The sequence below is a fragment of the Drosophila teissieri genome, chromosome 3R, assembly GCF_016746235.2.
Source record: "Drosophila teissieri strain GT53w chromosome 3R, Prin_Dtei_1.1, whole genome shotgun sequence".
In the NCBI taxonomy this organism is placed as follows: Eukaryota; Metazoa; Arthropoda; class Insecta; order Diptera; family Drosophilidae; genus Drosophila; species Drosophila teissieri.
The window spans coordinates 26,686,047-26,709,467 of NC_053032.1; the positions used below are offsets into that span (position 1 = coordinate 26,686,047).

Here is a 23,421-nt window from a genome sequence, read left to right on the forward strand (position 1 = left end):
TGGAGAGAGCGAAAGAGAGGGCCCCAAGTTTGAGTTTGTTTGGCGTATCTTCGGCTTACCGCGATTGCAACTTCGATTCGGATTCGGATTGCGCTTATGTTTCAGTTTCTGATTCGGCTTTCAGTCGTTGGCCGCGCGCCAGAGCAACAAGTTAAGTTTCGCACCTGGCCAGGTGATCGCGATACTCGCAGGTTGTAAGTCGCAAACGCTTCGCTTTGGCAACACAGCCTAAATATTCAGTGTAGCCAAGGCGATATTATCAGACCCGTCTCAATCTATTGGCCTGTGGTTGAAATTACAAAATTAAATCAAGAGGCTAATTCGCGTTAACATTGATTTGGCCAGTGCTAACTGATTGTGTGTGCGTGTGTGTGCGTGTAAATTGGTTTTGCGCTAATTTCGGGCGAAATATTAACGCGGCCAAAAGAGCTAACGAAATTAAAGCGTATCGAAAACAACTTTTACCTATGCTGCCAGTTTCAAAACGAGGCAGAACTGTTGTTGTTTTAGTTGTTGTTGCCGTTGAACGTGCGGTCGCAGTGTTGTTGTTATCGCGGTGTGTTTGCTTTTGGGGGCGTGGCTGGTAGTTGGCATGTGCGCAGCCGCCTTAAGTTGGCAGTGACAATAGACCAAAAAGACAGACAGCCGAGGAAATTATGGAGCGCTGACCAACAAACCAAAACCAAAGCGCTGGCAATTGGAAAGTTGTTGTTATGCTCAAGAGAGCAGCGAAGGAGACAAGTGCCGGACTGGAATATCGCTGCATGTGTCGCTAAATAAATCACCAGCGTTTCAGTCAAGAAATCATAGCGCTACAAGACTTTTATTATGCCCCTTTTTTAATTAGCTTTTTGGCCAAGTGTAATCAAATGTTGTGACAAATGGTGATATAGTTAGCTTGAAAAGTTACTTCGTTTTCAATCAAATTCTTGCAGATCAATTCCGAATTTAATTGAAAGATTACAGAAATAACAATTGCTTTTTATGGATAATGTTATAGCTAGAAATGTATGTGATTTGGCTTCAATTTATATAATTGCTTCCAATTTCTTATAATGCCTTCCATTTAAACAAAGTTATCTATCTATGTATATAGATTGCATCGAAATTGATCCTGTGTTGGAGTAAAAAACTAAGGAAAAAAATTAATCTGTTTTAAAATTGCCTCGACTTAAAAAATTGAAATGCACTTGCATATGTAATATATTTTACTTAAATAGCAGTTGAAAAATAAATATACATGTTTTGGAATAGCGGTTCACAGATAGGGTAGGTTTTACAGCTAGTCGTGAAAATAAAATACTCCAGCACGTCGCTTCCTCTGCCGTCGCTTCTGCCACCGTTACCGCCTCTGCCTCTGCTTCTGCCGGCGCCTACGCACGCGTAGCGCGATTATCGGCGCATCTCGGTCGCGTCACCGCCTCCGTCCGCCCATCTTCACTTTTACCGCCGAAAGAGAGAGTGAGAGTGTTTGCCCCGCTCATTTGCGTTTCTTGTGTCTACCGGTTTTATTTTGGTTTTATATACATTTTCTGTATTTTCGTTCAATTTACGCGCATTTCATTGCTTTCCTTCATTCGCAATGCTGGAATAATTGATTAAAATAATAAGTTCATTAAATTTAATTAAATCAACTATCCGCTTCCGATCTGCGGCACGAGTCGCGAACACAACGATAATAAAGGTCTCTTTGTGTTTTCCTCATTTTGCTTTTCCCCCCCACAGTGAGTGTATGAGTGTACGTGGAAAATAGCAAAGAAAAATTACTTGCATCCGACGAAAATAACTAATCATCGTAATTTCCGAAGAAAGAAATTTTCAAGCAAAATTCGACAGAGAAAAAAGAGGCAAAAATGAACTTTTTTGTGATTGGCTTTCTGATAATGCAGGCGGCAAGTGAGTAAAATGCAGTTTTCATTTTTCCCGTTTCCATTTTACCAAATAATTGCTGTTTCTGTTGTTGCTGTGGGGCTGCCGGGGCTTAATTGCTTTTCACGGGTGTCGGATAACAATTATTTAATTCGGGTTGGCGCAGGCTGAAATTCAAATGACTGAGGCGACGAACTTTTCTCGAATTCGAGTTTGTGTCTTAAGTCTTTAGTCTCAAAACAGCAGTTATATTTTATGGGGAGTCTTATGGCACCTGGATATGCTGTAATACTAGACTGCAGACACAAAACAGGTTTCCGAAGATTCTTTTGTAAGCTTTCAAAATTTAGTGGCTGATAATTAGCCAATTGGTCAAACAAAAAAATTAAATAAATATTTTACTGTATGGTGGTAGACAACTTGGCGTCAAGATTTGGACGTCCACTTAAGTTTCAATCAACATAAGTCAATGCAAAAAGTACGCCATAATAGGCAAATAGCAACCATAACAATCTTATCTATACATTTGTTTATGCATATTAAGCCACCGATCCGCTGCTGCAGTTTATTGGCATCGCTTTTTCATATGGATTCAGTTTCTGTTCATTGTCTGCGCCTCAATCTGTTCGCTTTATGCAAAAACCTTGCCGAGGAAACCGGATTGGTTTTAGGTTAGTCATGGTGCCATGGAGCATTCTTGACCTGAAGTAATGTGCAGCTCATTAAGAACAGATACACATGTATATACATATGTAAATTTATTTGTGTTGAAGGTGTCTCCATTTAGGGCAAGTTTATACCCATTTATCGACCATTCGCCAATTAATCAATTTGCAAATTGCAGGCATACTCTAACCTTGCTTAACCTTCGCACTACAATTCAACCTGTTTTATTTGATTGAGTGTAACGATGTTCCAATCGCACCTCAATATGGCTAAGTCCGTCTTGGGCCAGAATATCGGTCAAGATCAGAGCAATAGTGGTCTACAAACTGGCTGTTGGTTCAGACAATTTTCGCTGCCCAATTTGCATAAAGTTTATGGTGTGTTTACTGACCTTTGCTTGGCCAAAAGAAAACTATCCATGGGCAGGAGGAAATAATGCTGGCACACATTGTTCAAATATGTACCGACATTGCCCTGCCCAAATCTTTTGATATTCCCATTGATGGCTTCATAAAATTCACTGAGCAATCGCGGACCATGAATCATCAATATAACGCTGATTTGTACCCGAACTTATTGAGATGCGTTGGCCGCATATGTTTCTCTTTATTGTTTTCTTTTCTTTTCGCTCGTGTTTGGCTCAAACTCAGTATCTGTTTTGTGGTCAATGACGCAGCGCTTTGGAGGCATCTTCAGTTGTTTCTGATGCTGTTGCTTTTTCTGTGTTTTTATATAACCCACATTCGGACCGATGTTTGAGAGCTTTATGCAATACTTCTGGCCCGAAACACTTGGCTTCGGTGTGAAGACCCTTCCTGTTCAAAACTGACAGCTAATAGCCAATACGTTAGTGAGTATACGCCCCGTGTGACAAGTAAACATAAAATATTATAAATGTTTTCTGGCTAAATGTACATACTTTCAACGGCAATTAGCCTTTGCCGTTGAATGTTTTTCTTAGCCAAACCATAGGGCCTCGGAAAGATGCATTGTTGCAACTGCAAAAGGGGCTAAAAGTACTAAAAAATAATAAGAAAATGAAATTGCATTGTCATACAATTGGTCAATAAGTAAAAGGCTCTCCGAGCTGGTATTTTGCAAAGTGAAAGGCAGACTGGCATCTGTGCACTTGCAAAAACATATCCCATAAATTCTTAAGCAAATTTTTTATATAAACTTTTTTAGTGATAAATAATACCAATTTAAAGTTTCAAGTTACTAGTTTTTTACATGTCGTCATTTTAGCTTCAAGCAAATAGCTGGGGAATGCCTAAATGACCAAAATTTTGTTCGCTTACACTGTTCGCTATATCTGAGTTGAAAAAAAAATCATTTTAAGTGCAAGTCAAATATTACCTCAAATACCACGTGGGAATAAAGTTGTGCAACAAAGTCTTAAGAAACACCTAGCAACATGATTTATGATTATAAGATAGGATTTGAATAGTTTTTTACCTCCTTTCTTGATGCATAAATGAGAACAAAAATATTTCACGAACTTTTTTTGGGCAGTGCACAACAAGACTTCCGTTTGGGGTTATTCCCACACAAGGGACGTATCCTTTCCCTTTTTCGAGTTCCCCTCTGCAGACATTTGTACGTTTTGTTCGCAATTAGGAATAAATTAAGGCATGATTATCGCCTCTATTGTCTGGGCCCATCTTCACATAATATAAAGATTGTGTTTCTTGGGCCGTCAAGTGTGTTGTGGCATTATTTCCGAGCACGCAACCCGCTCACGTAAGACCTTCGCCTCGGAGATGCTGCACCGATCTCTGGGCATCCAAAGTCTTGCATTCCATTCCACACCTTTGAGACTAGTTGATTGTTTGGCCCACACGCACACACGCTGAAATTGCAATTTAATTCGATGGCCTAAAGTGTCTTTGTCATAAGTTTTGTCTGTCGGGGCTCTGTTTCCCTCGGCCTATCGCTCACTGTCAAGACCATCGTTCAATTAACATAATTAACCGGCAATGGGGATTAGCAAGCCGTGTTTTGGAACTGACACTTTGTCGAAGACCATTTGGACAATCCAAGCCAATCCGAAACAATCTCCCCCGAAGCCGTGCGATAATGGTTTCATTCGGACGGCTTATTCGAGTCACAGGGGCAAGGTCAGGGGCAGATCGTAAAGTTCCCGAAATCACATTTTGATTTCCCCTTCATGACATAGAACAAGGTGTAAGAGTCGATCTACGATGCAAGTCAGTTCGAAAGACAATCTCCGCCATTTAAATCGGTTACTTGTAGCACCATGGCAAGGTCATTAATGGCACTTAAAAGTACGATTTCCTGTCGCCACTGACAATGAGAACAAAAAGTACGAGCCAGCAAGCTAAGTAAATTAAGGAGAAATGGAAAGTTTCGCCCAGTATGTCAGCGTAAAAAAGCGAAAGGTGGTGGCCCAAAAGAGCCTTCGCGAAAAAAAATCATTGACGATGAGATAAAAAGATTGACCGTAAAACGTTTTGCCAACAATGGAATGTTAAAGCCTTTAAATATGAGTGCAGAATATTAAAAGGGAAACCACTTAGAGAGGCGTTGTCTGAAACCTCAAAGGTATGGGTTAAGGTTCGGCCATAATGAATGGACGGCCTAGGCGCAGATGTTTGATAATTTATACATACAAGATATTTGCATTTGCGTCTGCCAAGCGAGATCATCAAATTGAATTAACGCTGAGCTCGGCCAGCCAGTTTATGCTTTTTGTTTCAGTTTCGGTTTCAGTTTCTGTCTTAGCATCCGAGTGAGCAATTAATATCAATGTTTTTGAGACCAGATGACCCACTTTCGCGGGCAGAGGTGCTAACTAGACGGGCTTTACTGATCAGGGGATGTGGGATGCAAGATGTTGTCTTCGAGGAAAGTAACTAAACATTTGCTGCCGCTGATCAATGGCTGGTCTATGCCAACACTGCCCCACGTGCATATTTATGCCTCATTATTTGTTTAGTTTGGATTTCTATTTGGCCACTTGATGCCGGGCAGCCACGACAAGTCGTAAAGCCGCCGCAACTCGCATTTCATACCCGAGATGAGAGAAAGCGCTTGTCGATCGCCTGTGACTAACTGCAAATGTCGCTGGATGTCCCCCACTGACAATTCGAAATAAATTTCATATTTTCATATTTCATATTGCTCTCCGGCATGCCGGGCTATTTGCCTAGTTTTCCCTAGCTAATTGCTGGTTTCCCTTCTCAAATTTGTCGTCGTGCAGGCCATTTGCACGCGCAATTAAAATAACTGCTCGCCCACACGGCGAATGCGTAATGCAAATTTGCGTGTAAAAGTCTCTAAAGTTCCATTATCGACCGTTTCGGGGGGAGCAGGGATAATCGATTGTGGCTTTTGAGTGGTAGAGTGGTATATCTGATGATGATGATAATGATGATAACGATGACGGAGACGAGGAAGTGAGCACATCGGGTGCGCACTTTGATCCCGCGGAGATGGCCAAACATTGCCTTGCCATGCTGACACTCCATTAGGCGGGCGGTTATAAAACCAGCTCCATTTTCCTTGAACCCACAAGCCAAAGTGTTGGACCGGACTCTGATCCGACCCGTAGCGGCTCTACACTGAGGGAAAATGCATAAAAGTAGGCTTTTGCACTTTATTAACAATCTGGTTAGCAATCAAGTAAACAATTTATTTAACTGGGCCATAGTCCGTAATTTTTGGCCAAGTGTATCATCTAAAACGATTACCACAATTGGCAACATGTGCCACTCGCACATAATGGCTTGCCATTAGCCGCCTTAGAATCGGTTTCAAATGCTGCTCCATGAATATGGATGGACGACACGCCGAGTGGCGGGGGAATTTTGAAAGAATTCATTCGAAACACGTATTACATGTCCCACTTGACATGCTAACAATTTAATTTGAACCCAAGACTCGCAATTTGGCTCACCAGCTCGAATTGAAGTCTCCAACTTGGTTCAGGTCAATGGGGGTGCTCTCTTCATGACTTGGGTAACCCCAGCTAATGCGTAACCTATGGCACTTATGGATCCCAATTGTTTTGTGGGCCCCAATCATAAGGAAGTGCCATTTGTCGGTCCATAATGGGTCTGCTCACGGCATAGTAAATCGATTATGGCCACGTTGAGATCGCTGTGAGAATGCTGGCGGCCTGGTTTTATTACTTGTATGTCTGCGGTCGGATTGGGCCATCTTCTCTGCTTCAATCTGGGTCATTCTGCGGTCACACCTTAAGTTGGCAGATGGAAGATAATAAAAACACACATACCTCGGATTCCACGCGCCGAATCGGATGTCTATGTGAGATATAATCAGTCAATCCGCACATCAATCAAGACATCCGCCACGCAATGCGATTCGATGCGGGATAACTTGAAAACTTTGCGCCGATTTTTATTTGAAGACTTCATGCTTCAAAGTGATAAAACTTGTATTAATTTATGCCAATTTTGTAAAGTGATATAATTCATGTCAGATTTAAAGCCACACCCTTCCTAACCCAGCAATACTACTTTTAGTTATTAATCCAAAATTTGTTAAGTTTTTGGTTGTGGTTTAATGTTGCATAGAGAAAACAACACAGAAGCTTTTCCGCCCTCTCCCGTATCCCCTCAATCCCTGGAATACCTTACCCTAAACGATCTCTACATAATATTAATCCCTTGTTGTACTAATTAGTAACATTACTATTGTATTATACCAAAGAACTATCCTATTCTGTGTTTGCTTTTTCTATTCTTTATTTATAGGATTGGCTTGCGGGACGTGTGTTTTATCGTCCGATTTCGGTTTCATTCTCGATTGTAACTTCAAAAAGTCTGGACTGTTTCGTGTACGAAATTTGGGTGGCCTTAAGGCCCATTTTGGTTTAGGTAAATCTCTCAACTGTTCTGTCAACCCATTCGCACCATCCCCACCATCCTCCACCTTCATTTTCTCAGTGTACATACGACCCCGAAATAGTTCAAGGTGTAGACGTAGAGTACGTAGTGTTTCCAAGGCTTTCAATCCTCCAATTCTCAAGTGCAGCTAATTGGTCAAGTAATCGAACTCGATCTGAACTCAAACGCACCGCGAATAGCGATTAAGTAAGTCATTATGCATTAATGCCAATGTCAGTGGTAGCACCACATATATGAACTCAATTCTGATAATGTAGAGCGTTTCAGCGGAGTAGCACAACAAGAAATCGGTTTGAAGATTGACCTGCAGTTCAATTCGCAGGGGCGTGGAAGAGGGGTACTTAGGATTCAAGTCTAATGGGACTTTAATGGTTCCAAAGAGCACTAAAAGCATCGCACATAAACTTACCAATTTTGTTGAATTTTTTAAAACTGGTAGAATTATTTTGAGTTATCATTAAATTTTTTTTTTGATTTTTGTATCTTGTATTGAAACCATTTAACGAGCATTAGCAGCAGCGGCCTTTAACGTAATTATAGTTAATTATAATAATATATTTAGGATCATTTGACCATTTATTAATAAGAACAAGTCAGCCACACGTGTTTGTTATTTTGGTCAGATGTTTATTATTCACTGACCTCCTTAATAGATGATTCGTACTAGACTCTGTGTACATAAGCGCCACATAGATGTAAGACTTTGATAAGACCCATACGAGAGCCACGTGAAGGGTAAAACAAAAGCCATTAATTAACACATCATTGCCCAACCCTTGGCCACGATTGAAGTGATTGATGGGGCCGTCGTGGGCCCGACCTAACCCAAACCTTTGCTTTTTACAGGTTTCAGTCTGGGCGACGAGCTGGGCTTTCCGGAATCGCTGGGCAACACGGAGAGTGACCGCCGGCGGGCTATTAGCTACAAAAACGGAGCACCTCCCGACTTGGTGGGCGTACTTCCATCCACCCAGCAACAGGTGAGCTCAGACGGTCTTCTTGCATTTCAAATTATCTCATTACCTCACATCTCTACCGAAGGTCAATCCACCCGTGCAACACCCATTGCCAGAGAAACGGATAAGTTCACGGTCCACCGGAGCAGCGCCGTTTAACCTGCAGCAGGTGCAACAGCAGCAGCAACTGCAACTCCAGCAGCAGAAACTGCAGCAACAGCAGTTGCAGCAGCAAATAAAGCTGAAACAATTGCTGCTTCTGCAGCAACAACAGCAGCAGCAACAGCAACAGCAACAGCTCATGACCGAGGCTCGTCCATTGCCATTGGGTGTTCCTGCCTTCCGACCCATTCCCCAGAAGCAACTGGCCGCCACTCAGCCCGCTGCTCCGAGTTCGACCCCTGCGGAGAGACGGGTGGCCGTGGATACTCCGGAGCCGCGGGTCAGTGTCAACAACAAGCTAATAACCTCCATCGATCAACCGGTAAGTTACTACACATGATACACGTGATTTCTTTGGCTTCTTTGTAAACAAAGAACAACTCTAGTTAATTCCCTGAAGTAACACACTGAGAATTGTAGTTAAATATTCTCTTAATAATAAATTCACACCCATTCGTATAGCACTCGAATCGCACTTTTCACGTGGCCAATCCGGTGGTGTCCCAGCCAGTAGCCGTGCCGGTGTTCCAGGCGATGCCCCAATCCATCGCCAGGATCGCCAATGTGGGCAAGGAACACCGAACGGTGTCCAGTCACCCGAACTACCTTCAGTTCGAGGAGCCCAAGTTCGACCTGAAAGATGTTACCGTCGAGGAACTGGCCGCCGCTGCCAACGTAACAGTGGACACCATCAAGCACGCCATCTACGTCCGGGAGCAGCAGCTGAAGGCCGAACACCGGGCCCAACTGGCGGCCAAGCTAAGGGAGGAGTTCATGCGCACCTCCACTGTGAGGACTACGACCACGACGACCACAACGACAACCACTACACCGCGTCCACAAAAGTCGCTGGCGGAGCACAAGGTGTCCAAGGTGGGTATTGCGTTGAAAGCTGATGACCAAGCGGCGTATGCGTAATTTTCTATTGGATATAATATTATTTATGTTTTACTGCTTTATATTAGGTAATGAACGCCCCTAAGGAGTACTATCCCGTGGGCTACGACAAGAACTTTGACGACAACTTCAAATCCAAGGTGGACCTGCCCCCTACGAGTTTCTCCTGTGCTAAGCAAAAGCACTTTCCGGGTCTCTACGCTGACACCGATCTTGGCTGCATGGTAAACTACACGCACGTGATGCGTTTTGGTGCAGTAAATCGTACACACTTCTTAATCACAATCCCCAATCTCTGGCAGGTATTCCACGTATGCGCACTGACCGACGACGGCATGGTGCGTAAGTCGTTCCTCTGCCCGGAGAACACACTCTTCGACCAGACGATCCTGAAGTGCAACTGGTGGTTCTACGTGGACTGCAGCTCTAGCACCAGCGTCTACGACTCTAACATTCCCATCTCAAAGAGCTATCAGCTAATGAAGTCTCTCACGTATTTCTCCAAGTTCGCTGGCGGCCAGAGGCACGAGCAGGATGGGGACAAGGATGAGAATGCGCTGGACATCGATTCGCTGCGGGAGTCCATGGAGGGCGTGGCCCGGCGCCAGGAACAGGCCAAGAAGGCGGAGCTGAGGGAGGAGGAGCAGCGCAGGCTGCCCAAGGAGGACCATGAGCACGTGGTGCCAGCAGAGGCAGAGCAGCAGCTATCCAACTAGGCTTCACTGGGCCCATCCCAACGCTATCTGAGATCTAGGTTAAGTGTTCACGATCGAGCGTCTCTGGTCGATTAGCCGTACGTAGTCAAGTCCTTTGCTGAAGTCAACGGTTTTCCCACTCATCAGAGAGAACAAAAAAACTATTCCCGAAATTGGTTAACCATTCGGATTATATTCAGATTCAAGGACGCCTATTTGTGGCCCTTCAACATTTTATTATCACGGAGTCAAAATAGTTTTCTCCATATCTATTCGAGGAAATGGATAATAGATATGACTAAGATTATTTTGATCACTAAATAGAGGAAACTAGGGAACTGATATTATTATGATTTTTTCTCTGTTAAGCGTCATCACTTCCTGTGGCAGCTCTTGTACTACAGAGTGCCCCTTAAACTTAGTCTCTTCCTAGCCCTTAGGTGGATAATCTCTAGTTAAGTCCCATCAGTGTCTACATTTTGATTCGGGCACTTATTTTTAGTACGTTTTACTATTTATTTATTGTACAAGTATTTCCCGAAAATAAAACGTTGTTTGTGTAAACATGTTCACACACTTTGTTGTATATGGATAACGATATGGATTATGAATAATAAAAGTTTATTGATTTTTCTCAATACATATGTACATATAACATTATTAAACATAAAAGCATATTAAAATTGTAATATTTTGTATATTGCACTGGTATCAATTTATCATAGGTCCCAATAATATTTTAGAGTTCATTATTGGTTGTTATACCATTCCAACATGGAAGTGGCTTCTGGATTATCTGGATTAATCTGCACATTCGTGTACCAACCAGCGTTCAGTTTGATTTCATTGTTGTGAGTCTGGGCACGCGCCCCTTTGACCACGATAACGTCATCAGGTTTACCCTCAAAGTTCACAGCTTGCTTTTCCCACAGATTTAACATGACAGACGTGTAATCAGGATCCACAAGTAAGATTTCCCGAATAAAGTAACCTGCTCTGTTATCCAGCTCTCGAACCTCCGAACAGATTCCAATTGCGTCGACGGGCTCCATGTCCGGTATTGAAGAAACCTTCGATAACGGCAGGAAATTATATTTCTCTCGGGGAATCCGGTCACTAGCACTGAGTTCTACGACAGTATTTCCAAGAAGAAATACTTGATAAGGATTATCTGAAACTTTTAATCTCTGTTCCGCCTGCCGCACTTCAAAGCCTGAGAAAATGTATACCAGGCCTGTTTGAATCGGGGCGTGAAATACATTGACCAAGTTATTAAACACAACTCCTGTTATTTCACCAGACTCATCCAATAAATTCATAATAAAAATTTCTCCATCTTGGCCATCATTGTTCCATGGCGTTATTTCTGATTTCCACATAACACGGGCTTTTATGGATGAACTAACAAATGACGTTGGGCCCAAGCTGCAAATGGGCTGAATACCGCCAAAAAAATATTATATTGTTATCTGTTAAATTGCTCTCACAATCAAATAAGATTTTAATTTTTACTTTGTTTAATGTAAATCTATGTAACGAAAACTTACTATTATTGCGTTATTGTTCATTTTAAGACTTGTATAGGTCCAAGAATTAGCAATTTTATGAATTCGATCTTTATAAACTGCACTCTGTGCATTTATGTGAATGACTAACAAAACTTTGTTCACTAAAGCTCTCAAGCTATCGCTTTGATACCCGTTACTCTTAGTGTAAGAGGGTATGCCAGATTCGTTGTAAAGTATACATAAAGTATGTGTATATTCTTGATGAGGATTTCTAGCCCAGTCGATCTATCCATGCCCGTCCGTCTATCCATCCGTAAAAACGTCGAGATCTCTAGAACAACAAAAACTTGAATTTTATATAAAGCACGGCGAATCTAAATATTTTGTCCACGCAAAAGATTTAATTTTTTTTTTAATTTTGAGTTATTCCAATTTCTATCGATATGCTTAACAAATTCTAAACAAATTTTCTATTCGCACTCCAACCATCGGGTATGGGGTATCTGATAGTCGACTAGCCTTCTCTCTTGTTTATAAGCTCCAAACATCAAAAAGCTTTTTACATACGTATATTTTAAAATTTGCTCTAAAAACCAGCTTTATATAAGCAGAAAGCATATGCAAAATATAAAAAAAAATATAACAAAAACAATATTATTAAGACCAGACGTTTATTTTTTATTATTTATGTGTACTCTGGTAGATGTTTCAAAATCGTAATGTTTGCTCTCAGTGAAGGACTTAGACGTCCATTTCCTTTAATTTTTAAGTTTATTATAATTAAGGGGAAGTTTTAATATCAATCTACGATTTCAAAAAGGGATATAATATGTATTTGAAACGTAGCTGAATAGCAGCCCATTCACAATATTTGGAAATAACATATTTACTGTAATGCATAAATGTATAACCTATTCCTAGTTAATGGTAGATGTCTTAAAGCGCGCTGCGCATGGAACTCAGTTGGAGGAGCCAATGCCGGTTAGCTCCTGCAGCTCCTTGAGCAAGTGCTTATTGTACTCCTTGTGATTGATGGGGGCTACAGACTGCACAGTGAGCTTGTTGCGAGTCATGTCCCCGAAAACCTCGTTCTTGCAGCGCAGCTTAAAGATGTGCGATGTGAAGTTGAGTGCGGAGAAAATCTGTTCGGCCTTGGCAGGGTCGTTCTCAAGGGCCTCACCCACTTCCTGCGAACTGTGTCCGAGCAGCTGTTCGCCGACCTCGTTAAAGCTACTGACCCAACGGTTGGAAGTCCAGTCGCCAATGCTCATCTAAAATAAATTATTTATGTTAGTTGAAGAACGGATATTTAAAGTAAGAAAGCTATATGTTGCACAGGCAATACTTACGTTGATAAGCAGCCGATACTTAAAGTTGGGAAACAGTGCGTTGCATTTCTCGCAGCGGAACTGGTCGTTGCCCTCATCTACAACCTTCTTGTTGCAGTCGCTTTGAGGGCAGGCTCGGTAGAAGGCATTCTCCTGTTTGACGATGTGCACCACTGCCTTGCACTGGAAGTAATCAGGCTTGTCGCCACTGCCAAGGTTGCGAGCCCGCGCATCCTTAAGCGTCATCCATTCGGTTGAGAAGTTTCCCCCGCCTGTTCGCGCCGAAACCATATTGGCGACATTGTCACCGCCTCCATTGTCGAACCAGCCGCGCAGCTTATGCGCCTCGGGGATATCGGGGTTGATCTTCATGATTGAGCCGCCACCTAGGCTCAAGGATTTTCCGCCATTAAACTCATTAATACGCGATCCCTTGACCAGGATCACAGGCTGCACATGACCGTCAAAATTAACGGCCTCATCACCCCAGAGGGTCAAGCTGATGGCCGAGTTACTCATGTCCACCAGGGTTATATCCCGCTTCTTGAATTCCTTGTTTGTGGTGCGAGCTACGAAGGATTGCAGCTCGCCCACCTCCTTGCAAATTCCAATTGTGTCCACCGCTGCTTTGTTTTCCATACCAGACACATCGGAAATAGGAATAAGGTTGTACTTAATTTCCGGAATGGGATCATCGTCGTTATCCTCGCACTGCTGGACAACCGTTTCACCAGAAAAGGTCATCTCGTAAGCGTTGTTCAGCGAAGAGTACTGTTTGTTTGCAGGTTTCAATTGGCACTTGGATATGTAGTACACGCTGTCCACTTGAATGAGGTCGTAGAACTTATCGCACTGTTCCTTGAAGGCAGTGGCCCGAATTTCGCCCGATTCGTCCATTAAATCCATGCTGAACAACTTGCCCTCGCCGCGGGCATTACTCCATGTGCGAATAGCGGATTTTGAGGTCACGCGAGCCTTAATCACCCACTTGTTTTGGTAGGGACTCAGGCTGGAAATAGGATGTGTCATTCCACTATTAATAGAGGCATTCATTACTACGTTATTATTGTTGTTATGGCTTTGTTCCTTTCTGGCCACGGGCTTGGAATTAGAAGGTGCTGCTGCCTTAGGAGCCAGATCCTGCTTGGCTGCATTTTCATACGTGACGGGTTCGCCAATTTTGGACTTAACCTCGGCGCCTGGATTCACGACAGTCAACTCGGAAATGATGAGAACGCGTCTAAAAGGGAAGTTTATGGTAAAATTCTGTCGGAAGATTGTTTTACCGTATACTTACTTGCCGGCTCCGTCCTTGCCAACCAGTGAGGTCACATATTTATCCAACTGGACAATGGTGAACTCTTCTAGTTCTCCATTGTGCTGCATCACGTTCAGCTGACTGGCCAGCATCGCGTAGCTGTTGAAGTACTTGCCGTCGGAGATCAGGATGCGATAGCGCTCTGAGTCCGCGGCGCTATTAATCTTCTTGATTGCCAGGATCTGGAGAACCGGACCATCCACAACCTCGCCATGCATAATGCGCTGCAGCCGGTTGTTCGAAATGTTACTATACAAATTCATGAATTTTAAGCTGTCATACTTACAGCAATCACTCCTGTGGACAAAGATGCCAGTACCATTTTGATTATTAACAATAAATTGGGAATTTCACAAACAAATATAATTCATGCGTCGAGGGCTGGGAACACACTGAAGCTATAAGAGGCGGGAAGGTCTGCTCCGTAGTTTTGATTCAGTGGTAACGGAACTAGTTCAAGTTGGGCTCCATTCAGAGCTGCATTTCAGGGCAGTAAAGTTTTGGTTGCTTAATAGAAAACGCAATAGAAAATGCTTTTACTTTTATGTTTGTGAACCATATTTTGGTCATAATTCTATCAATTGAAATATAACTTTTAACATGACTGACATTTGTCGTAATAATGCCTACTCTATTTTTTTGTAAACTTTTCTATTAGACTGGTATTATAAAAATACTTTAATATTTTAATATTAAAATTATATGAATATTTTACCTTTAATTTTGTGATATTTCATTCCCAAAAAGAAAGTCTTTATAATTTACTTTATTAATAGACAAATATGTTTTTTATTGTTCTTATGTAAAATAAATAAACAGACGAGAATGTTCATTGTACGTACAAGCCGTTTACACCACTGTTTATCGAAAGTTAAATGTAGCCCTGAATTTGCTCGATCAGCAAACATTTTCCCGCGCAAACATTTTCGCACGCGTCGTCACAACAAGATCGCCAGTATAAAACAAAACATATTGCAGATAGACGCTAAGCACAACAGACACACGTTATGGATAATCCCAGTTCACCGCCGCCAAATACGCCCAGCGATGCCGCCGAACGTCGCGAACTGCGGGCAGCGATGACGTCGCCGGTGGGCGACTTTGAGCCGTTCGAGAACGAGGACGAGATCCTGGGAGATCAGACCGTTCGCGATGAGGCCGAGGAGGAGGATGGCGAGGAGCTCTTCGGGGACAACATGGAGAACGATTACCGGCCCATGCCTGAGCTGGATCACTATGATCCGGCGATGCTGGATGACGAGGATGACTTCTCTGAGATGTCTCAGGGAGATCGCTTTGCCGCCGAGTCAGAGATGCGTCGACGCGACCGGGCCGCCGGAATCCATCGCGACGATCGTGATCTGGGTTTCGGTCAGTCCGATGATGAAGACGATGTGGGACCCCGGGCCAAGAGACGAGCTGGTGAAAAGGCAGCTGTTGGTGAGGTAGAGGACACCGAGATGGTGGAGTCTATCGAAAACCTGGAGGATACAAAGGGACACTCTACCAAAGAGTGGGTCAGTATGCTGGGACCACGCACGGAAATCGCCAATCGCTTTCAATCCTTCCTGAGAACATTTGTGGATGAAAGGGGCGCATACACCTATCGTGATCGGATACGGCGGATGTGCGAGCAGAACATGTCTTCGTTCGTCGTCTCCTACACGGATCTGGCCAACAAGGAACACGTGCTGGCCTACTTCCTGCCCGAGGCTCCCTTTCAAATGCTCGAGATTTTCGATAAAGTGGCCAAGGACATGGTGCTCTCCATTTTTCCCACCTACGAACGGGTCACTACCGAGATTCACGTGCGCATCTCGGAGCTGCCGCTGATCGAGGAGCTGCGCACATTCAGAAAACTGCATCTTAACCAATTGGTTCGCACTTTGGGCGTGGTTACTGCCACTACAGGAGTTCTTCCCCAGCTATCCGTGATCAAGTACGACTGCGTTAAGTGCGGCTATGTGCTTGGACCCTTTGTTCAGTCGCAAAATACGGAGATAAAGCCCGGTTCCTGCCCAGAGTGCCAGAGCACTGGACCCTTCTCAATCAACATGGAGCAGACGTTGTATCGAAATTATCAGAAGATCACGTTGCAGGAGTCGCCAGGTAGGATTCCAGCTGGACGCATTCCTCGCAGCAAGGATGTAATATTGCTCGCTGATTTGTGCGATCAATGCAAGCCTGGAGATGAACTTGAGGTCACAGGTATATATACCAACAACTATGATGGTTCTTTGAACACAGACCAAGGATTCCCTGTTTTTGCCACCGTGATTATTGCCAATCATGTGGTTGTAAAGGACTCCAAGCAGGTAGTGCAGTCGCTTACGGACGAGGACATAGCCACCATTCAGAAGCTGAGCAAGGATCCTCGTATAGTAGAACGTGTAGTAGCATCCATGGCTCCTTCTATATACGGACATGATTATATCAAGAGGGCGCTGGCCTTAGCTCTCTTCGGTGGAGAGTCCAAGAATCCCGGGGAGAAACACAAGGTCAGAGGTGATATAAACCTGCTCATCTGCGGAGATCCCGGAACGGCAAAGTCGCAGTTCCTCAAGTACACCGAAAAGGTTGCGCCACGTGCAGTTTTCACTACGGGGCAGGGAGCCAGTGCCGTTGGTCTTACGGCTTATGTGCGACGAAATCCAGTATCCCGGGAGTGGACATTGGAGGCGGGTGCTCTGGTGCTGGCTGATCAGGGAGTCTGTCTTATCGACGAGTTTGACAAAATGAACGACCAGGATCGTACCTCTATTCACGAGGCCATGGAGCAGCAATCGATTTCGATTTCCAAGGCTGGTATTGTCACCTCTCTTCAAGCTCGTTGCACCGTGATTGCTGCTGCCAATCCCATTGGCGGTCGCTATGATCCCTCGATGACCTTCTCGGAGAACGTGAATCTCTCGGAGCCCATCCTGTCCCGTTTCGATGTCCTGTGCGTGGTGAAGGACGAATTTGATCCCATGCAGGATCAGCAGCTCGCTAAATTCGTTGTACACTCGCATATGAAGCACCACCCGAGTGAGGAGGAGCAGCCGGAGTTGGAGGAACCACAGCTGAAGACCGTTGATGAGATCCCGCAGGACTTGTTGCGACAATACATTGTATACGCTAAGGAGAACATACGGCCCAAGTTAACGGTAGGCAACCTTATTGAAATCACAGCAATAATTCATTAACCTTTACGTATTATACAGAACATCGACGAGGACAAGATCGCCAAGATGTACGCTCAGCTGCGCCAGGAGTCTTTTGCCACGGGCTCACTGCCCATTACGGTGCGTCATATTGAGAGTGTCATCCGAATGTCTGAAGCGCACGCTCGCATGCATCTCCGCGAAAATGTGATGGAGGCAGATGTCAGCATGGCTATCCGCATGATGTTGGAGAGCTTTATCGAGGCGCAGAAGTTCAGCGTTATGAAGAAGATGCGCAGCACATTCCAGAAGTACCTGTCCTTCCAAAAGGACCATTCCGAGCTGCTGTTCTTTATTCTGCGACAGCTGACGCTCGACCAGCTCGCCTACATCCGCTGCAAGGATGGGCCCGGCGCCACGCACGTGGAGATTATGGAGCGCGATTTGATCGAACGGGCTAAGCAGCTGGACATTGTTAACCTGAAACCCTTCTACGAATCGGATCTGTTCCGCACAAATGGATTCTCTTACGATCCCAAGCGCCGCATCATCCTTCAAATTGTGGTCGACGGCAACACAGCTTAAGTTTCAGTCGTTTACTTCATCTCATTTAGTTATAGTATTCACGTCTATGTTTTGTTACCCCCATTTTTGGTCTAATAAAGTTTGATATACTTATGTATGTATTTATACTTAAATATATATTTCTTTTAAATACATATACAAATTTCCGTAAACATTTTTTATTCTACATAAAAAGCAGCCCCAAAGCATGTTAATCATTGTCCCCTTCGATGCCCATGGCCTTGTCGAATTCTTCCTCGCTGATCTTGTTCTTTTTGAGCCGCTTGAAGAGCCGAATATCGCTGGCTAGCTCATCGAGATCCTCCTGGCTAAACTGCTGCCTCTTCTTCCCTTTTCCAGGCCCACCCGCCTCGGCCTCTGCCGCTTTCTTTCGCTGTTTCTTCGCCTTGCGCAGCTCCTTTTTGGACTTGGCATCCAGTTTTGCCTTCTTAGTCTGATCCCAGGACTCTACACGCTTTTTGTGCTGCTTTTGGCCCGGCCAGCTTCCCGTTTGCTCGTAAGTTTCCATTTTCTGCTGTCGAACTTGCTCTTTCTGGGCGTTCTTGTACGTAAGCTTGGTTAGGTCCACTTCAAAAGTTGGCGCCACATAGCCGCCTCCCTGGTAGTTCTTCAGCTCCGGCATGCGCGGCAGTTGCAGGAGACCGTAAGCAGTGGCCATCTTGCCCAGATCCAGATCTTTTAGTCGGAGAATAGCGCTGCATTCGTGTTTGGTATATGCTCTTACATGGGAAACAAAAGCGCGCATGCCTTTATCATAGACGCCCTTGTCGGCTGCCTGCAGCCGATGGAGTTGATCTAAGACGGCGGGTAGTTCCTTTTTTTCTCGATCTGCATCTTGCTCCTCCTCGCTAAGCAGTTCAGTTAACTCCACCTTCTGGTTGATCTTCAGGAAGTGCACATAAGCATCCTCGCTGGGCAGGAGAAACACCAGGGCATTGCCCTCGTTTCCCTGCCGAGCAGTGCGTCCCACACGGTGTACAAAGCTGGAGGCAGTTGAAGGTGGATCCCATTGCACTACCCACTCGATCTCAGGTACATCCAAGCCACGTGCGAGGACATCCGTGCAGAGGAGTACGGCCTGTGCAGTGTTGCGAAACTTCTCCACCACATTGGCCCTCTTGTTTTTCATCTTTCCGTGGATTCCTAGCACAGTGCGTTTGGGCAGAAGAGGCGGCAGGGCCTCAGCCCAATACTCCACACAGGCGCATGTGGGGAAAAACACCATCACCTTTCCAATATCGGTGACGGGTGAACTAAGGAACTCCAGCAGGGCCACAAACTTGAGTTCTGGCTCCACAATCCTGTAGAAATTCTGCAGGCGGGCTGGCGTGTTTACGGAGGCCTTCTCTTTAACTGAAACGAGTACCGGATTTCTCAAACCCGCACGGATTAAGTCCGTAACCTCGGTAGTCTGTGTTGCGGAGAAGAGCCCAGTTCGACGTTGGCGGGGCAGATAGCCCAATATGTTATTCACACTTGTTTTGAAGCCCAAGTCGAGCAGGCGGTCAGCTTCGTCAAGGACCAGAAACTCCAAACTCTTCACCCGAGCCGCCAGATTAAGATCATCTCCTTTGCGCTGAAATAGATCCTCCAGTCGACCGGGGGTGCACACCAATATACAGGGCGTTTCCTTACGCAACGTGGCTATGTCCTCTTCTATGCTGTTGCCACCTACAATCAACTGTTGATTCAGGTGCTCGAGGTCTTCGTGGTCCAGAAACTGGGCTAGAACTTCGGAGATTTGGCGCGCCAGTTCCCGAGTTGGTGAAATGATGAGGGAACCTATTTCCTTGGGGCCCCATGGGGTCTCCTTGTGGCGTCTTTGCAGGATTTCTAGCATGGGCACAAGGAAAGCCAGTGTTTTACCACTACCTGTAACTGCCTCCGCGGACACATCCTTCCGGGCCAGGAGCAGTGGAATGGCCGCCGTCTGGACGGGCGTCATCTGCTGGAAGCCGAAGCTCTGCACCACTTGAAGCACTGCATCTGAGAGCGGCGGTTTGTCCAGCGAAGACCACTTCTTTCGAGACATCTTGCGATTTGGTTTGTCAACAAAAACATGTGCGCGATAGTGTGACCCTCTCTTATTTCAGACGGGAAGAGTGGCAACGCCGGCAGCTAACTTTGAAATGCGCGCCGAATTCAAAGCATTGCCAGAACAAATTTTTACCAGAATGGCCACCTATCGATTTATACTCGACTATTCTCGGCGCGAAATTTCAGAGTTTCAAAGTCCGACCCACAAAAAGTGTCTTGGCACAGCCTTGACTCTGGCGCCTGCATCTCCAACACCAGCTGCCACCGCTTTCACTCGCAATTCTATTGCACCCACCCACGAGCGCATCCAAAAAAAAAGGAGCCACACACGCTGTTTGTTGTTCTGCTGCTTGTATGGATTCCAAATCGTCCGAAAAAAGCGTGTGCCATCTGTCGCCTGGCGCTGCATTTCCAAAATATCGATGCCTGCGAATAAAAAAAATCGGAAGTAAAAAGCGTTCGTCTTTTTCGATTCGTTTCGTCAACAAAATGGGACAGCGACAGCGAGGGGAATCGTGAGGAGGATTGCAGGACGAGGTGTTTAGACCGGACCAACAGGCAAAACGAGCGATCGCCGTGGCTGAAAGAGGAGAGCACAACGTTTTGGACGCGTGTGGCCAAAGTTAATGAAGCGTTTAAAAATTAACTTGTGGCCAAACGGAGGAACAAAAAAACCCTGAACAGTTAGGGGAATGAGGCTCGAAAAAAAGGGATTATGGCTGCTTATTGGCGTCAAAATATGTTGTATAAAAAAAGATGGTCAGTGGTCAAGTGTTTCATAACACAAAATGCTAGCACGTTCTAAAAAATTCACCGGGGCAAATACATTCTTTAGTTAATGCTAAAGCAAGCAAGACAATTCAATTACTTAAAAACTAACAATAACTCTGAACACCAAAGTGAAGGAGTCACTTAGAGGACAGAGATCGCATTGGCATTGATCTATTTTCCTCATAAATATGTATTAAATTAGGGGATTCCTTTCATATTTAATTTCTTTTGTACGCAAAGGAATAATCAATTCAAGCCCGCCTTCAAATCCTAGCTCATAAGCATGTCCTTGCCGGGTTCATTGTGTGTTTTTATGTTTTTTGTTTGTCCAACCCTTGAAGAGATTGATTATTGTTTATATTTGTGCCCCTGCATCGATGTGTACATATATGTATCTGTATCAAATGTATGGGCATGTGAATGCAGTGCAAACAGGCGAAGGATTGTGGTCAACGCCAACGCATCCCCTTTTTGAATTGGGGCAATTAAAGTTGTTCGCTCGACTCACTCCGCTGAATAGCTATGTCTACGGACACGTGATAGAACGGCAAGGCAAGGGAAATTATCCTGCTTTCCCCAGGAGACGAAACCGAGGCAATTAACCCCTTCTGGCCCTCATCTTCCACTCCTGCGAGGGCGTTAAGTCAGACACGAGTTTCGGGTCGATTTATCAAATAATTCCACGAATTCCTGGAACTCGAAATAGAGCGATCTTCGCGCTGAGATTCAGATATTTAGAAATCGAAAGCCGTCTGGGAATTTGTCCTGGCGTCGGTTCGATCGTTTGTAATTATGCTAATTATTAGTTTGATTTGTGATTTCAACTGCCTTGGAGTTCATTTAACGAATTTCTCGTCTCCTGTTCGCCTCTTTGACCCTTTGTTCTTTCCGAAAAACATTGAGCTAATTGCATTGCTCATAGATTTTCACACATTTTACTCTAGTTCCAATTAACCGAAACTCCTCTTCCTGCTGCAAATGGCAAATGCCGAAGGACTTTCTGCCAGCATCATTGATCATTCTGCTAATTTGCTGGGAATGTTCCCCCTCTTAGGCAATGTCCTCCGCTACCTGACCAGATTCCCTTCCAGTCGCTGTGTGGTCACTTCAGCTAACTTTAAGTGACACTTGCGGTTGAAAATATCAATTTTCATAAAATGCAATTGTCACCTTAGCGCCGAGACCTCCGCCAATGATCAAGAAACTGTCAGCGCGCCAACTCTATCTCAGAGTTTGATTTTCAAATTAGAAAACACTAACCAAATACGTGTACAGATCCCGGCAGACAGTAGTCACTTATCTGATGGTCAATTTTTCAATTTCACTGGCTGATGTTGAGAAATTACCGCCCCGTCCATCGATATCAGTTACGATTTACATTTCACTCTTAACACTACCCGAAAACAAGGTAAGACATATCAATTACCCACGATCGGTGTCCGTTGACAGTCGCACTACTGCATTGGGTTTACAAACTAAAACTGAAATTGGGATTGGGATTGGGTTTGGGCTCGTATGACTGCTGGAGGATCCTTCCTAGAAAGTCATTTCTCACACTGACCGTCCTGGGATTTGTTTGTGTTTAATTTCGATTTCTTTTGTCCGGGCTACTTGACTGCGGGCCAAGTGCCTTCACTTGCACACCAGACAGACGACGGTGCCAGCGTTGAGGTGGAGGTGCCAAAAGTGCCAATGGCACCTATGGGAATTGGGAATTATCATAAACTGACCTCCGCAGAATGGACTAAAACAAAAAAAATATATATATACGAGTATATATAAAGGGAAGCAGACGAGAACGAGGACCGAAATCCTTGAAACCGTTTGAAAGTTTCGCTTTTTTTTCGGCTCGCAGCCCCATCGCTCGGTTGTTACCCTAATTTCGGTCCATCTTCATCCAGTCATCCAGACTCTCGGGCCCTGATCATCGGCAGCTTATCTCATCTCTCTAGCCGGCGCACGCGTGTCATCCCGGGCAGCAATCAAAGTGATATGAAAATTGCATTTGGGTTCAACAGGTTCGCAGTTTTCGATTGCTGATCGCTGTGGCTAATGCACGGTAAAAAAAATATGTGCACCTGGCTTCAGTAAATATCAAAGGAAAATACATTGAGTTAGGTATAGCAGTATGTTCATTAAACACATATGTTTCAAGCTACTTTATTTTATAATGTGCGGTTTCTTTTGCAGCCGTACTTAATTGCTGCACTCCACACCGTTGTTTTTCTCAGTGCACTCTTGCTGTTCTTTGCTGTTCTGTTAATTTTGTTTGCCTAAAGGTTAAACGTGCGAATTTCACCCAAAGGCAGTCGCCAGTTTCGAGGGCTTCAGGGACTCCAGGGACTCGGATTTCGGTGGTAATCGGTCTGACTTCTGACTGACCATCCACTCCTGCTCCTGATCCCACTCCATTTATATCTGCGATTCGCGTACGGTACGCGAATTTCGCTGTTTCGCCTAATTAAATGTAATTTGGTACTTCCTTTTCAGCCGAAATAATGCATATAAATAGTATCTTTAGTTTACATTTTATATTCCCCCACCCGCCACCGGCTCTCATTATTATAAATTTTCGTTTTCTTTCAGCGATCGGCGAG

At 44.5% G+C, this 23,421-nt stretch overlaps 5 protein-coding genes across 7 annotated transcripts; 2 read left to right on the forward strand and 3 right to left on the reverse strand.

The window, feature by feature from the left end:
- Positions 1 to 10,676, forward strand: LOC122619999 (mediator of RNA polymerase II transcription subunit 15). 3 transcript variants are annotated; one of them, XM_043797258.1, is made up of 8 exons: positions 1 to 194; positions 1,726 to 1,896; positions 7,272 to 7,394; positions 8,271 to 8,404; positions 8,466 to 8,864; positions 9,005 to 9,415; positions 9,508 to 9,663; positions 9,742 to 10,676. In XM_043797258.1, the coding sequence occupies exons 2-8, from the start codon at positions 1,854 to 1,856 to the stop codon at positions 10,153 to 10,155; spliced, it is 1,680 nt and encodes a 559-aa protein (XP_043653193.1). In that variant the 5' UTR covers positions 1 to 194; positions 1,726 to 1,853; the 3' UTR covers positions 10,156 to 10,676. The 3 variants fall into 3 exon arrangements, with proteins under 3 accessions (XP_043653193.1, XP_043653194.1, XP_043653195.1); XM_043797259.1 differs by having other exon boundaries at positions 1 to 191; XM_043797260.1 differs by lacking the exons at positions 1 to 194; positions 1,726 to 1,896; positions 7,272 to 7,394 and adding an exon at positions 3,342 to 3,385.
- Positions 10,677 to 10,794: 118 nt separating this feature from the next.
- LOC122621375 (replication protein A 70 kDa DNA-binding subunit-like) lies at positions 10,795 to 11,775 on the reverse strand. Its single transcript, XM_043799220.1, has 2 exons — positions 11,682 to 11,775; positions 10,795 to 11,570 (listed from the first exon to the last, which is right to left on the reverse strand). Exons 1-2 carry the CDS (start codon positions 11,700 to 11,702, stop codon positions 10,884 to 10,886), a joined length of 708 nt encoding a protein of 235 aa, XP_043655155.1. The 5' UTR covers positions 11,703 to 11,775; the 3' UTR covers positions 10,795 to 10,883.
- A 672-nt stretch (positions 11,776 to 12,447) lies between these two features.
- LOC122620187 (replication protein A 70 kDa DNA-binding subunit) lies at positions 12,448 to 14,863 on the reverse strand. The gene is made up of 4 exons (XM_043797540.1): positions 14,575 to 14,863; positions 14,268 to 14,512; positions 12,992 to 14,210; positions 12,448 to 12,913 (listed from the first exon to the last, which is right to left on the reverse strand). Exons 1-4 carry the CDS (start codon positions 14,608 to 14,610, stop codon positions 12,602 to 12,604), a joined length of 1,812 nt encoding a protein of 603 aa, XP_043653475.1. The 5' UTR covers positions 14,611 to 14,863; the 3' UTR covers positions 12,448 to 12,601.
- A 313-nt stretch (positions 14,864 to 15,176) lies between these two features.
- LOC122620677 (DNA replication licensing factor Mcm2) lies at positions 15,177 to 18,109 on the forward strand. The gene is made up of 2 exons (XM_043798264.1): positions 15,177 to 17,434; positions 17,492 to 18,109. Exons 1-2 carry the CDS (start codon positions 15,296 to 15,298, stop codon positions 18,014 to 18,016), a joined length of 2,664 nt encoding a protein of 887 aa, XP_043654199.1. The 5' UTR covers positions 15,177 to 15,295; the 3' UTR covers positions 18,017 to 18,109.
- LOC122620678 (probable ATP-dependent RNA helicase DDX55 homolog) lies at positions 18,097 to 22,405 on the reverse strand. Its single transcript, XM_043798265.1, has 2 exons — positions 22,251 to 22,405; positions 18,097 to 20,479 (listed from the first exon to the last, which is right to left on the reverse strand). The coding sequence occupies exon 2, from the start codon at positions 20,046 to 20,048 to the stop codon at positions 18,207 to 18,209; it is 1,842 nt and encodes a 613-aa protein (XP_043654200.1). The 5' UTR covers positions 20,049 to 20,479; positions 22,251 to 22,405; the 3' UTR covers positions 18,097 to 18,206.
- Between the last annotated feature and the right edge of the window lie 1,016 nt (positions 22,406 to 23,421).

Bases quoted from the DNA above. Each gene is read 5' to 3' on its own strand.
- LOC122619999 (XM_043797258.1), top strand. From the start codon at position 1,854: ATGAACTTTTTTGTGATTGGCTTTCTGATAATGCAGGCGGCAA. The intron at 7,395-8,270 runs GTAAATCTCTCA...TGCTTTTTACAG, and splicing joins TAAGGCCCATTTTGGTTTAG to GTTTCAGTCTGGGCGACGAG. The intron at 8,405-8,465 runs GTGAGCTCAGAC...TCTCTACCGAAG, and splicing joins TTCCATCCACCCAGCAACAG to GTCAATCCACCCGTGCAACA.
- LOC122620678 (XM_043798265.1), bottom strand. From the start codon at position 20,048: ATGTCTCGAAAGAAGTGGTCTTCGCTGGACAAACCGCCGCTCTCAGAT.
- LOC122620677 (XM_043798264.1), top strand. From the start codon at position 15,296: ATGGATAATCCCAGTTCACCGCCGCCAAATACGCCCAGCGATGCCGCC. The intron at 17,435-17,491 runs GTAGGCAACCTT...CGTATTATACAG, and splicing joins ACATACGGCCCAAGTTAACG to AACATCGACGAGGACAAGAT.
- LOC122620187 (XM_043797540.1), bottom strand. From the start codon at position 14,610: ATGGTACTGGCATCTTTGTCCACAGGAGTGATTGCT. The intron at 14,211-14,267 runs GTAAGTATACGG...CTTCCCTTTTAG, and splicing joins GGCAAGGACGGAGCCGGCAA to ACGCGTTCTCATCATTTCCG. The intron at 12,914-12,991 runs GTAAGTATTGCC...AATTTATTTTAG, and splicing joins AGTATCGGCTGCTTATCAAC to ATGAGCATTGGCGACTGGAC.
- LOC122621375 (XM_043799220.1), bottom strand. From the start codon at position 11,702: ATGAACAATAACGCAATAATA. The intron at 11,571-11,681 runs GTAAGTTTTCGT...GGCGGTATTCAG, and splicing joins TGAACAATAACGCAATAATA to CCCATTTGCAGCTTGGGCCC.